Source organism: Bubalus kerabau, chromosome 21 (genome assembly GCF_029407905.1).
Source record: "Bubalus kerabau isolate K-KA32 ecotype Philippines breed swamp buffalo chromosome 21, PCC_UOA_SB_1v2, whole genome shotgun sequence".
NCBI lineage: Eukaryota > Metazoa > Chordata > Mammalia > Artiodactyla > Bovidae > Bubalus > Bubalus kerabau.
The window spans coordinates 25254676-25268753 of NC_073644.1; the positions used below are offsets into that span (position 1 = coordinate 25254676).

Consider the following 14078-nt stretch of genomic DNA (forward strand, 5'->3'; position numbering starts at 1 on the left):
TGCCTCCAGGCTATTTATCTGTGATTCCATTTTAATTTCAAGATTTTGGATCAATTTCACTATCATTATTTGGAATTCTTTATCAGGTAGATTCCCTATCTCTTCCTCTTTTGTTTGATTTGGTGGGCATTTATCCTGTTCCTTTATCTGCTGGGTATTCCTCTGTCTCTTCATCTTGTTTAAATTGCTGAGTTTGGGGTGTCCTTTCTGTATTCTGGCAGTTTGTGGAGTTCTCTTTATTGTGGCATTTCCTCGCTGTGTGTGGGTTTGTACAGGTGGCTTGTCAAGGTTTCCTGGTTAGGGAAGCTTGAGTCGATGTTCTGGTGGATGGAGCTGTATTTCTTCTCTCTGGAGTGTAATGAAATGTCCAGTAATGAGTTATGAGATGTCTATGGTTTTGGGGTGACTTTGGGCAGCCTGTATCTTGAAGCTCAGGGCTGTGTTCCTTTGTTGCTGGAGAATTTGCTTGTTATGTCTTTCCCTGGAACTTGTTGGCCCTTGTGTGGTGCTTGGTTTCAGTGTCAGTATGGAGGCGTTTGATAAGCTCCTGTCAATTAATGTTCCTTGGAGTCAGGAGTTCCCTGGAGTCAGGGTTTGGACTTAAGCCTCCTACTTCCAGTTATCGGTCTTAATTTTACAGTAGTTTCAAAACTTCTCCTTCTATATAGCACCACTGATAAAACATCTACGTTAAAGATGAAAAGTTTCTCTACTGTGAGGGTCACTCAGAGAGGTTCACAGCGTTACATGGAGAAGAGAAGAGGGAGGAGGGAGTTAGAGGTGACCCAAATGAGATGAGGTGGAATCAATAGTGGAGAGAGTGGGCTAGCCAGTAGTCACTTCCTTATGTGCACTCCACAACTGGACCGCTCAAAGATGTTCACGGAGTTATACAGGGAAGAGAAGAAGGAGGCAGGAGACAGAGGTGGCCAGAAGGATAAAAGGGGGAAATGAAAAGGAGGGAGACAGATCCAGCCAGTAATCAGTTCCTTAAGTGTTCTCCACCGTCTGGAACACACAGAAATTCACAGAGTTGGGTAGAGTAGAGAGGGGTTAGGGAGGAGATACAGGTGACCTGGTGGAGAAAATGGAGAGTCCAAAGGGAGAGAGAGCAGTCAAGCCAGTAATCTCGTACACTAGTGAAAAATGGGTCCTGAAGATTGGGTTCTTAAAGGTATAAAATTGGTAACACATACATAAAAACAAAAATTAGAAATCTAGAGTAGAGTTTGGAATTTCAAAAATGCGATGTTAATGAAAAGAAGAAGGAAAAGAAAGAGAGAAAAAACGAACAAAGAAAAACAAACAAGGTCGTGAAAGTAATAAAGAAACTCCAGGTACAAAATTGATAACTAATACCAAAAAGCAAAAATTAAAAATCTAGAGTAGAGTTTGGAATTTCAAAAATACAACGTTAAAAAAAAAAAAAAAAAAAAAGAAGAAGAAGAAGAAAAATAAAGAGAGAAAACAAACAAACCAACAAAAACAATGTCGCAAAAATTATAAAGAAAATACAGGTACAAAATTGATATCAAATACCAAAAAGCATAAATTAAAAATCTTGAGTAGAGTTTGGAATTGCAGATATACGATGTTATATAAAAGAAGAAGAGAAAGAAACAGAGGAAAAAAAAAGTCACAGAAATTATGAAAAAAACTATAGGTACAAAATTGATAACATATATCGAAAGGCTAAAATTAAAAATCTAGAGTAGAGTTTGGAATTTCAAAAATACAATGTTAAAGAAAAGAAGAAAAAGAAAAAAGAAAAAAAAAAAAAAAAAACCACGGTCAAAAAATTATAAAATATATATATGAAGTTTGCTGAAGAAGAAAAAAAAAAAACAGGGTCTTTTTTTTTTTTGCAAAGTAATAGTTATAAAAGTGAAAATTAAAGGACAATAGAGGACTTAAAAAAATTTTTTTTTTAATAATAAAAAAAAGAAAGATTGATCGTAGAAATAGTAAAAATATATCTAGGTCTTTCTCTGGTTTTGTTGTGAGTATTGTGGGTTCAGTTCATTTTTGGCAGTTCCTTAGTCCGACTTATATTTCTCAGGATCTATAGGCCCCTTCCTATGTAATCCGTAGTAACCACAGGGTTTTAATCTATGGCCTGTAGCTTCCAAGGCGTTTCCCTCTGTTACAGCTTCTTCTGTTTGCTGGTCTCTTCAGTGTCTGGTTCCCGCCCTGACACAAAGGGGACGGTTGAGGACACTATTTTTTTTTTTTTTTTTTTTTTTAATTTAGGCTCACTTGTTCAGCCGCGCTGTGGGGAGGGAGGGAGGGATGCTGCAAACAGATAACACTGGCGTGCGCTCGCAGTGCCTCAGCCACACTGGGTCTGCCCCCGCTCACGGCGCGTGTAGCCTCCCTGCCCACACTGCTCGGGCTCTAGGTTGTTCCGCCGGGAACAATCAGAGGCCGGCCCTGGGCTGAGCTCCCAGGTCCAAGCCGCTCAGGTTCAGGCACTCGGGTAGTCCTCAGAGGCGCAGACTCGGTTGGGCCTGCGTTTTGTAGTCTTCCCAGATCCGAGCAGCTCAGGTGATGAGGTGTTTGGCGGGCGCCAATGCTGCGACTTATCGCCTCCCCACCACTCGGTTATCTGGGTGTAAAACCGGCACACCTTCTCAGGCAGATGTTGACCATCCAGACCCCCAAGAAGTTTTAGTTAGCAAAGAGGCCTGCTTACAGTTTTATAGATAGTGTCTCTCTGGGGCTGCGATGTCCCCCTTCCGGCTCTGGCTGCCTGTCACCGGAGGGGGAAGGTCTGCAGCCGGCTATCTCTGTTCAGTCCTTTGTTCTGTGCGCGGGCCTGGCGGTGTCTTAGGTTAGGGCTGGCTTTTCGCGTGGTAGATATCCCACAGTCTGGTTTGCTAGCCCAAATTATTTCGCTCAGATAGCGCTCAGGACATTCGGCCCGATTCTTACTCTAAGGGACACAGCCCGCGCCGCACTTCCCTGCCCAGCCCCCGCTTGCTAATGCCGTGTGCAGGCGTCTGCGCTGCTTCTCCGCTGGGGGAGTTACCGTAGGGCTCACAATCCGCGATTTTTAATTGTTTATTTTTTTTTTTCCCCCTCCCTTTTATGTTGCCCTCTGTGCTTCCAAAGCTCGGCACAGATTCAGCAGTGAGAGGGTTTCCTGGTGTTTGGAAACTTCTCTCTTTTTAAGACTCCCTTCCCGGGACGGAACTCCGTCCCTCCCTCTTTTGTCTCTTTTTTTGTCTTTTATATTTTTTCCTACCTCCTTTCGAAGAGTTGGGCTGCTTTTCTGGGTGCCTGATGTCCTCTGCCGGCATTCAGAAGTTGTTTTGTGGAATTTACTCGACGTTTAAATGCTCTTTTGATGAATTTGTGGGGGAGAAAGTGTTCTCCCCGTCCTACTCCTCCGCCATCTTGGCTCCTCCCCCTAGTACAATCTTGTAACCTATTTTACTCCCACTAGTTTGTACCTGTCGTTCCCCCACCTCCATATTGCAACCCCTCCTCCCCACTGGTAACCACTGGTTTGTTCTCTGTATATGTGAGCTGCTTCTTTTTTGTTATATGGACTAGTTTGTTGTGCTTTTTAGATTCTACATGTAAGTAGTATCGTACAGTATTTGTCTTTGACTTATATCTCTTAGCATAATGCCCTCCATCTATGTTGCTGCAAATGGCAAACTTTCATTCTTTTTATGGCTTAGTGGTATTCCACTGTATATATATATACACCACATCTTTTAAAAAAATTAATTTATTTTAATTGGAGGATAATTACTTTACAATCTTGTGGTGGCTTTTGCCATACATTGACATGAATCAGCCATGGGTGCACATGTGTGCCCCCATCCTAAACCTCCCTCCAACCTCCCTCCCCACCCCCATCCCCCCTGGGTTGCCCCAGAGCACCGGCTTTGCGTGCCCTGCTTCATGCATCGAACTTGCACTGGTCATCTGTTTTACATATAGTAATATACATGTTTCAATGCTGTTCTCTCAAATCATCCCACCCTCGCCTTCTCCCACATAGTCCAAGAATCTGTTCTTTGCATCTGTGTCTCTTTTGTTGCCCTGTACATAGGATCATCGTTACCGTCTAAGTTCTGTGTATATGTGTTAATATACTGTATTGGTGTTTCTCTTTTTGACTTATTTCACTCTGTATACTAGGCTCCAGTTTCATCCACCTCATTAGAACTGACTCAGAATGCGTTCTTTATTATAGCTGAGTAATGAGTAATACTCTATCGTGTATATGTAGCACAACTTCCTTATCCATTCACACATCTTCTTTATCAATTCATCTGTTGATAGACACTCTGGTTGCTTCCATATCTTGGCAGTTATAAATAATACTGCTGTGAACACTGGGGTGTATGCATCTTTTTGAATTAATTAAAAAAAATATGCCCAGGAGTGGAATTGGTGAGTCATATGGTAGCTCTATTTTTAGTTATTAAGGAAACTCCATCTTGTTTCGCATAGTGGCTGTACCAATTTACATTCCCACAGTGTACAAGGGTTCCCTCTTCTCCACCTCCTGACTTTGTGGTTTTTTAGAAAAAAAAAAAAAATTGAAGACTGTCCTTTATACCACTAATGTTCATAGTACAGAGACCCTCACAATGGCTTGAAAAATGTCTTTGCTGTTGAACAAGTATGGTTATTTGTAGTGAGAACATTGAGAACTAGGCAGTTAAGTTGCATTTTACACAGAGTTTTCAGTATTGTATCTTAGCCTTTGTTTAGGTTTTTTGGTAAAATTATACCCTTCCTATTATCCTACTAAAATATTTGAGCCCTTCTTCATCAAAGAAGCATCTTGGATCTCTTTGCAACAGGGGGAAATATTATTCTTTTCTCATACTAACCTCCCCTCAAAGCAGCATTTTAAAAAAAGACTATAAAGGATTTTGTATTTCAGAGGATCATTGTTCCCAAGTTGGCTATGAACCAGGGAAAAAGTTCTTGCCCCAGGCTTCTCCAATGTTTGACAACCAGACCTGCCCCACTGCTCCTGACTATGCCAATGAAATCTTAGGGGAACGTTTTGGACGATGGTGTCAGGATCTGACATCTTAGAAAAAAAAAATTGATTCTGAAAATTCTTTTTCATTTTTCCAGTGCCTCCCAGTTTTTCTTTACTTGCTCAGATAATATTTGGAACACATAATTTGCAAAGTTTAATATGTGTTGCTAGGGCAATCAGAAGACAGCAGTAGAAATTAAACCAACGCCAAGGAATTGAGAGCACAATTCCTTGGATGAATCTTGGTCTCGTCTGATGCAAGATCTACTGGGAGTGAGGCGAAGGCTCCATTGCCCTGGATAGAGGGAGAAGCCTAATTCCTGCAACTCCTCCGAAGAGCGCACCATCTTCTCAGAAGTGGGAAATTTCTTGTGTTTTCCCCTCTGTTTCTTGTTTGATGGCATGCCTAGTCTACTTCTCATCTCAGCCTGGTCTGCAGATTTTTTCAGAACAAAGGCAGCACCGTAAGTTATACATCTGGATGACTAAGTACTCCTCAAATGGATAAAGTGAGGATCAAATGTAAATGAAACAGGGTTTTTGAAAGTTGTAAAGGATTACACAAACGTTAGTTGTTTTTTCCCAACATTTGGAATTTGGGGAAGAAAAGAAAGAAGAGGAAGAGAAAAAAGGAGAGGGAGTATGGATTTTTGATCTTAATCATAACAAGGCTTTCCATGAGCAGCAGAATAGTATCTCAGTTTTAAAAAAAACTGCATCCTCAAAGGCAGGAAAAGGTGAAATATTTGACCTCAATTGCTTGATCCTCAATCAGCAAAAAGTCCAAGCTTCACGCTCCAAACACTGACTTGTCTTTCTTAGACTAACCTCATGTTGTTTTAGGGAACATTCATTGAAACAAAAGAACAAAATACACAAGATATAGTGTTTTTAAAAACATTTTTTAATGAAGAAATAATTCCATTCCAAAATATAGACACACAATTAAATAGTTTAATCACTTCAAAATATAACATGTCCCCAGGAGGTTCCAACACACACACATACACACAAAACAATACTTAACAGCAATACAAAAAACCCATACAATAGTAGTTTTGTTACATACCCATGAATGTTGTGACATCTTTAGTGTCTCTGAATTGGTTACTTCAAATGGCGTCAAATTACAGTAGTCATAATTAAAAATGTCTTAGAGTTAATTAGCCTCAGGATATGATACCTCTGACTTTTTTTGTTTTTTTCCCTCTTTTTGGTTCAAAGGTAAAAATGCCCTTTCTTCTGAGGACATGGAGTTGTTTGTGCGGAATCGAACCAAGGTGACTGCAGCAACCAAAGGCTGCTGGATCTACAACGTCTACCTACAGTTAACAGCCAAGAACTAATGAGGGTGGACAAAGATGATCAAAATAAAAGCAGACATCAGTGCTAAATTATGATGCAACAGTTTGGCTCATGCATATAAGAAAATACATAGTATATCACAACAAAGGCCACACTCTTATGTAGTTCAGTTCACATTACTACTTACAAATGAACCTTCCCTGTCTTATAGCAGATCACTCGAGAATCCATTTTTCATAATCTCCAGCACATCTCCCTCTGACCAACCACATTTACCCCGACTTCCGTCCTGACCAACCACAACTGATTCCTGAATCCCCTACAGTAGATTTCACCCTCCTCCCTCCCTCCGTTCACATTAGCCGTGGGGGAGGGTTGGCTGTGTTAGACCAGTGCTCATTAATAGGGCATCACCTCTAATGGAGATGGATGTGCAATTCATCGTGGAACAAGAAAGAAACAACCCTCGCCAGACAGAACTGTACGTAATGGACAGGACAGGTGACACCTGCTGGGTTTGCACTTAGAACAGGCCCCAAAAGTAGATTTGGAGAGCCAAGGAAAGAAACCCGCCCAAAAACACGAAAACCCAAAATAACGCACGCCATTTTGTCTCGTTTACAGGACAGGGGTGCTTGAGTCTGGTCTCAGGGCTGACGTGGAGCTAAGAGAAAGAAAAGGTGGCTGGTTAGTCAGGAATCGGTCAATGGCAGCAGTTTCCAGAGTCCTTGCAATGACTTCGTATGATGGGATCGACAACCGTGTGATGGAATTGGCAACGAACACTATGATGAGGGAAGGTTACCCACAGAACAATCCAAACCTTAGACAAACATTATGATGCAGAAACACAAAATGATAACATCTGTCAGCTCGGTCCAGGTAGTGGCTGAACGCCACCTGCAGGGTCAGGGTTCTGAGACTGAGAACTGCCCAGCTATGATTCAGAGCCAACAGCTATGTAGGTAGCTGGGATGTAGTGGTTTTAAGTACTGAGTATGAGGCACCAGTGGCCACCTGCTCTATCTAGAGAGGTATGGGTTCACAGAGGATGGGCAGAGGGAAGGAGATGAACATTAAGATACACCAACAAAACCTGCAATAACATCCCTCTGTGCAAAGAAATCTGAGAACTCTGCAGTTGTGTTCCTTTGGTGTCAGCCTGTTCTCAGGGGCATTTGTCAGGCTGGCTCTCCAGGGAAAAATGATTAAGTACATCAAGGGGCAGAATGTGCTCCTTGCTAATGCCAACCGAGAGCTTTACTAACCCCAAGGCAAGCGAATTTGTTCCTGAGGGCAGTCAAGGAGGTGGTGTCTGACCCAACTCAGAGATGGGAGCATCTGAGAGCCCTCTGGAAAGGAAGAAGGAAGAAGTTGGGATGTCACTTCTCAGCAGGGCACCCACCAACTACCAACTCTGTGGGGTGGGAGAAAGCTTCTGCCAACCCTGGAAGCAAAATTGAATCGCTCAAACTTTGAGGATGACTCAGAACCTTTCTTGCTTATTCTGAGTAAGGCCTTTTCAGAGATTTTATTACACAACTTTCTTCTAAAGCAGTGGTTCTTCAGCTTCTGCATGCATCAGAATCACCTGGAAAGTTCAAACACTGATGACGGGGCCCCAACCCCAGAATTTCTGCTTCAGTAGGGCTGGGGTTAGGGCCTAAGAATCTGCATTTCTAATAAACTCCCCAGGTAATGCTGGCGCTGCTGGTCCAAGGACCACATTTCAAGAACCACTGTTCTAGAATGATGTTCTCTTCTTTCTTTTAAATGAGAAACAGGAACCCAGAGAAGCTGCCAATTTAAGGATAATGTATCTACTATGTTGCAGGATTTTTATTTCATCAAATCTTGAAACAAGTAGAAGATTATTTTCTTTTCATTTCCCCAGAATCCCTAAGGGAGGTCTTTGGTGCTCCCCAAAGAGGGCCCTCAGAAAGGACCATCAACAGAGTCATTCATTCTCCCTTCCTTGACAGTTCTTTTGCACATCAGCTTTTCACGGAGTGCAAGATCCCAGCTCCACTTAGGAAAGCCTGTTTCCTCTCACGTGACCACAGGAGGCTGCATGCAGAACACCAGGGAGCCAGCTAAGGCAAAACACATTCAGAAAGAAAAGGAGAGCGAACGTTTGCAAGCGCACTTTAAGCCTGTACATTTAAAGCTGAAAGGCCTCCAAACGACCTGATGGGGAACCGGTGGATGAGCGGTGCTGTTAGAAACATGCTCCCTAAAGCTAAACCGAAAGGAACCAGCCGTGGAAGAGCAGAGATAACTTGAGTCCACTGGGGGATCTTATGGCACCTGTGGTTTATAAACAGCTTTAGTAACGAGTATTTCAAAACAGAGTTCACAGTTTTTAAGAAGATCTGTGCTGATTTTAAAAACTAGATTCTATATAATTTGAATGTTGCCTTTTTTTTTTTGGAATATGATCTCTATTTGGAAAAAAAAATATTTACACTAAATTCTATGGCTGACTGGTTAAGAGTATCTTGAAAGAAAACAACCCCAAGTTGGAAAGAAGCCACAGAGACTGGATTCTCCTGATGGGTTTGGTTCAAGCCTCTGCTTTCAGAGACTTGGAGACAAGTGCAGACCATGCAGGCCAAGGACCCTTCTTGGCTTTGGGGCTCTGAGTCTGTACCCTCAGGAACCAAATCCTTCGGGCTCAGTGAATAACTGCAAGTGGTTGTTTTTTTTCCAGTTGCTGTGGAAAAAAAAATGTACAGTGTATATAATCAACTGGTTTGCTAAAATCTCAGAGAATTCAGAAATTAAACTCCTAGCTATAAACAGTATTAGTAATGTCGTTGTAAACTGACCAGGTTCAATATCATGTGCAAAGGTAAGATGCTTGTTAATACTGCCATTGCGAGTAACAGCAGCATGGGATTTCAGCCTGTGTTTTCATTTCGAGGGATGAGCCATATTACAGAAGATGTAGCTGATAAGTTAGCTTTGAACAGAAGTCTTATTTTTTTTTTTCCTTCTCAAAACACACATCTATGAACTACAAAACTTAGAACAAAAAGTTAGCTGCACTATAGTCGGCAGAACACAGTCTTTAGGGGGCGGGGGTCTGTCGGGAGCGGCTGCATGTGGTGGGTCCTCTCTTCCATGAGCTGAGGCTGCTGCCAGGCTGCCGTCTTCTCCTCTGGGGGTGCAGCTCTGTCCTTCATCACCAGCTCTCCTGTTACTTGCATCTGTCTGACTATAGCTTGCCTGGGAATAAGCAATGTGTAATTTCTTTTTTAAAGATGGAAACTGTTCTCTAAATTAGAGTTATGAAGCTTAGAATCCTCCCTTCCCCCAACCCCAAAACACACACACACACACACACACACTCCTTTCTTCCCCTGACAATCAGGAATGACCGTCTTGGGACACTGGGCTACTGCACCTTCTGATAGAAGACAGGACAAGAATCCTCCATGCTGAGACTCCTGCCTAGTGGGCACCTAAGGCATCTGGAAGGTTCAAGCAACATAAACAGAAATATCTGTGTTGTCCTTTGGACAAGGAGACGAAAGCACTGACTCACCATCAGAATGCCATGCTAATTTTGTTTTTGTTTTTGCCATGCTAATTAAAAAAAAAATCCACCTTTGATCGTCCATCCTCCAGTTTCTGAAGTTAGGATGTGGCTGGCCAAGGTGAGTGGAGTACCATGTGGCCAGAGGGATGGAGAAGGGACCAACCTAAGATTTGATGGGCCAAAATGGAACCATGGTGGACTCTAATTCGGGTGCTAAGCTTTATGTGTACCGTTTTTTCCCAAGTGGCTAGCTGAAAAGCAATAAAACAGATTTCTCTTGATAACTTTTGTTAATGTGTTGGTAAGTGCATATTTATCTTCAAAGAGGCCTAAGGATTTTCTTGAGCAGAGGATGGATCTTCCATGTTTCTGGTGTTTCACCTTTTGCCCCTTAGTCATGTAGGGCTCCAGAGAAGGCAATGGCATCCCACTCCAGTACTCTTGCCTGGAGAATCCCATGGATGGAGGAGCCTGGTAGGCTGCAGTCCATGGGGTCGCTACGAGTCAGACATGACTAAGAGACTTCTCTTTCACTTTTCACTTTCATGCATTGGAGGAGGAAATGGCAACCCACTCCAGTGTTCTTGCCTGGAGAATCCCAGGGATGAGGAAGCCTGTTGGGCTGCCGTCTATGGGGTTGCACAGAGTCGGACACGACTGAAGCGACTTAGCAGCAGCAGCATGTAGGGCTCTGCTTCATGGATGCCTAATTGACTTTGAGCTGATGAAATCGACTTTCAGACCCTTGCAGAAGAGATGCATATATTTTGGGATAATTTTTGGTCTTGCAGTATAGCCAGAAAGTTCAAGTGAATAGATTTCAACAGATAACTGTTCTACTATTTCAGCTGTCTTTCTTGGTTTCATCAAGAAAAATTATAGTAGGGTAGAACTAGCTGCAAGGATGAAAAGCTACTAGTTCCTGCAGTGTTCCAGATCTTAAATTAATTTTGTCTGACTTGGTGATTTGGTGACAGACTGGTTTATATTTAGAATCCTGTGGAAGGCCATCTAGGTAGGTAAGGATGCGGTAAGTAGCAGAGGTCACAACTGTTTTAAGTTTTACTGGAAATAAAATTTGAAACAGAAGATTAAAATCTTTGGCATTTATGGACAAGAACCAAATACTGCTTTTTATCTTGGTTTATGTCCAGGGCTGGGGCTTCCATTGTGGCTCAGTCGTAAAGAATCCACCTGCCAACACAGGAGACATGGGTTTGATCCCAGGGTTTGGAAGATCCCCTGGAGAAGGAAATGGCAACCCACTCCAGTATCTTTGCCTGAAAAATCTCATGGACAGAGGAGCCTGGCAGGCTATAGTCCATGGGTGGCAAAAGAATTGGACATGACTTAGCAACTAAATAAAAAATGTCAAAGGCATTTTATTAGGCTTTTTAAAGAAGTACATTTTTATAAGAACTACCTACTGATGTTTAAATAATGTGCATAACAAAAATGATCAAATTGCTAGAGTTCAGAGAAAGAAAATGCTATGAAAGGAAACGTCTTGCTCCTCTGGGAAAGTAACTGGAGTGAATATTTTCAGAAATTGCTCTTGGGAATTTTTCACTATAGTCATGATGAATCAGGAGAACTTGTGGTGCAGTAGGCTCAAGTCCAGGGGAGACAGACTAAAATGTACTCAATAAGATCTTTCCTTTTATACCCAAAGGGCCTCACAGCTCAAAAAATATATTTCATAATAACAATTACACCTTGATTTTTACTTGCTTCATCTTAACCTGAGGACGGAGACAGGAGGTCAGCAGTGTTTCAGCTAGAATATATTCATTACTAATTGCTATATCATTTAGAAGACATATATTCCTTTTTCAACTTAGCAGCCAGGGTTGAGTTTCCTCTCAACTGTACTGTAGACTTAGGAGATTCCATGGGTGGGAATAGACTGAAGAACTAAAATAGTTACAAGTCCTTGGTCTTATGCAGTCATGACTATGAGAGGTGTATTAGCTTTGAATTGTAATGTGGGACATCTAAATGGCCATGAGCTGGAGCCAGAGAAACCATCAGACTCATGGGACAGTGTAGCTGAAGGTGTGTCAAATGTAGCACAAAGCTGAATCCCAACCTTATTCACCTAAGTAGAGACAGCAAGCTAGTTCTGAGTCTTGGGGGTTCTTATACACTCACACAATAATCATTGTCACTCCCAGGGACTGAACTGCTTCTAAAGCACTGAGCAGAGGGCTAGGCATGTATGTGTGTGCTCAGGATGAAATGATAATGTGTCTGCCACTAGGTTAAGCTGTAACTTGGTGTATCCCAGGGAGCACAGCTCCTCTATGAGGTAGGTATTCTGATACATGTTGTACAGTGGGAACAGAGGCTCATGGAAGTCTAAGCAAGTTTTCAAGGATTATGCTGCTAGGATTTTATGGAACTCACTTTTGAAATCAGTCTGTTAGAGTCCAGATCCTAAGCTTCAGACCACTATAGTCAAGTGGTCCTTGCCAATCAAATGCTAGTCTCTTTAAATTAGAAAAAAAAAAAAAAAGCTACTGAGAATTTCCCATGTATTTAGGTAAATCTCTGAAGGTGGGGGATCACAAGCCACAGAAAAGGTATTTTAAATTAATTTATATCTTGCTGAATTCCATGATGGGTGTGAATTAGCTGTTCCAAAAGCATAAGGCTGTGGAAGCTTCCCTCTGTGCTTTGTTTCTCGTTTTCTTTAGTGATTCATGTTCTTGATTTCACTGGTTAAGGTGCACACTTTGATCTTTTGGGGCCTAAGTACAGCAGGACTAAGGAGCTGACTCATTTCTGCAAGTGCTGAGCAAGCTTGCATTTTTCTCTCTCAAGTGCCAGAGAGGTTGAAACCTTGGATGCAGTTATGGATCAGCAAATTGGCTTTATAGCCGCACATTTCTGGGGCATCTTTGGGTTACAGAAATTCCTCTGCCAGTTTTCCTAATTTATAGAGTAAAAAGTGAACTCCCAAGGTTGTCTGCCAAATCACCACTGGACTAGAACGATATGCTTCATGGCCCAGGATGATTCTTTGCTATCAGCAGGGGAAGAGGATAGTTTACCATAGAAAAACCCCAAGAGATAGTGACTGTGCATGTAGGTTACAAGTGATCAGAATCCAGGGTACAGTGACCACATTTCCTCCTAAATAAGTGGATACTTACTTGAGAGGAGAGTGATAAAAGGCTATTGCATTCAACCTTGCAAGCTGACCTGCGGGTGACAAAGGACACAAACAAGAAAGGTGACATGTCAAGTCTGTGATGCAGTCAAGCTGGTGAATTATTTGGTTGGAAGCCATGCAGAAAGATAGATAGAGAGAATCCAGGGAACGCAAGTAACTTTCTGACCCATCCAACAGCTCATAGAGCAGTCAAGGAAAAACCACTTCAACCTTCTCCAGGGCATATAACACATGGACCCATTACAATCTCTTCGACCTTTTCTTTGTCTTTTCTTTGAAGTCACTGGTTGTAGTGAGGAAAGGCAAGAGAGAGAGAGAAGGAGCTTAAAATCTACCAGAGATGGCAGGAACTCCAATGGAAGCTGATGCTGTTAATAGAATTTCCTTTCATTTTGCTTGTATCAGGTTAGATCTCTAGTTCATTGAAATAAATAAAAATCTAATACCTTATATGAAATGATTCCTTATCTTAAAAAAAAAAAATTAGAATTTCAGTTACGGTTGTCACCAAAATCCAGAAACTAATGTGGGCTCCCAGAGGGAGGTCTAACAGGCGCCTCTAACAGCATGAACCAGAATATTGATTATTTAACCACCTCTCTCTCTCCTTCTGTGCAGCAGGGCCAAAAGGAGATATACGTAGGAATGCCACCCCTCAGAGTTCCCAGAGACACCCTGGGGCTTCATCCGGGCAAATTTCCTCTTGTGGACAGGCCATAGAAGTTGCGAAGAAAAACGTCCTCCCTGGTGTACACTCGGGGCAGGTCTGATTATGCAGGATTCAAGTACGGCTTTACATATCTGGTCCCTCTTTGTTTATCTAGGCCTACATTCTGAAGTTATTCTGAAACACAACTGTTTTGGAACATTCCAAAGAGGCAAAACTTCTGTTTTATATTGTCAAGGTGGGGTTAGTAGGCTTCCCTCTTGCTCTGTTTTTCTTGGGAAAATATTTCCAAGCAATCTACAGATGTATGAGTAGTAGATAACTTATTTTATCTGCTATTCTTTCTTCCAATAACAGAGTAAGAGAGAGCTACTGCTCC

At 42.0% G+C, this 14078-nt stretch overlaps 1 protein-coding gene across 12 annotated transcripts in view; it reads right to left on the reverse strand.

Moving 5' to 3' along the window:
* Window positions 1-5889: 5889 nt before the first annotated feature.
* DTNA (dystrobrevin alpha) overlaps window positions 5890-14078 on the reverse strand; it is a 317537-nt gene continuing 309348 nt past the window's right edge. For 8 of the 12 annotated variants that reach the window (XM_055559515.1, XM_055559512.1, XM_055559511.1 and 5 more), the window contains 2 exons: window positions 13013-13061; window positions 9408-9544 (listed from right to left, as the gene is read on the reverse strand). In XM_055559515.1, coding sequence (XP_055415490.1) covers window positions 13044-13061 — 18 coding nt within the window. In that variant the 3' untranslated portion in view covers window positions 9408-9544; window positions 13013-13043. Of the gene's footprint in view, window positions 9545-13012; window positions 13062-14078 lie in introns of all 12 variants that reach the window. The other 4 variants (XM_055559509.1, XM_055559506.1, XM_055559513.1 and 1 more) reach the window with 4 other exon arrangements.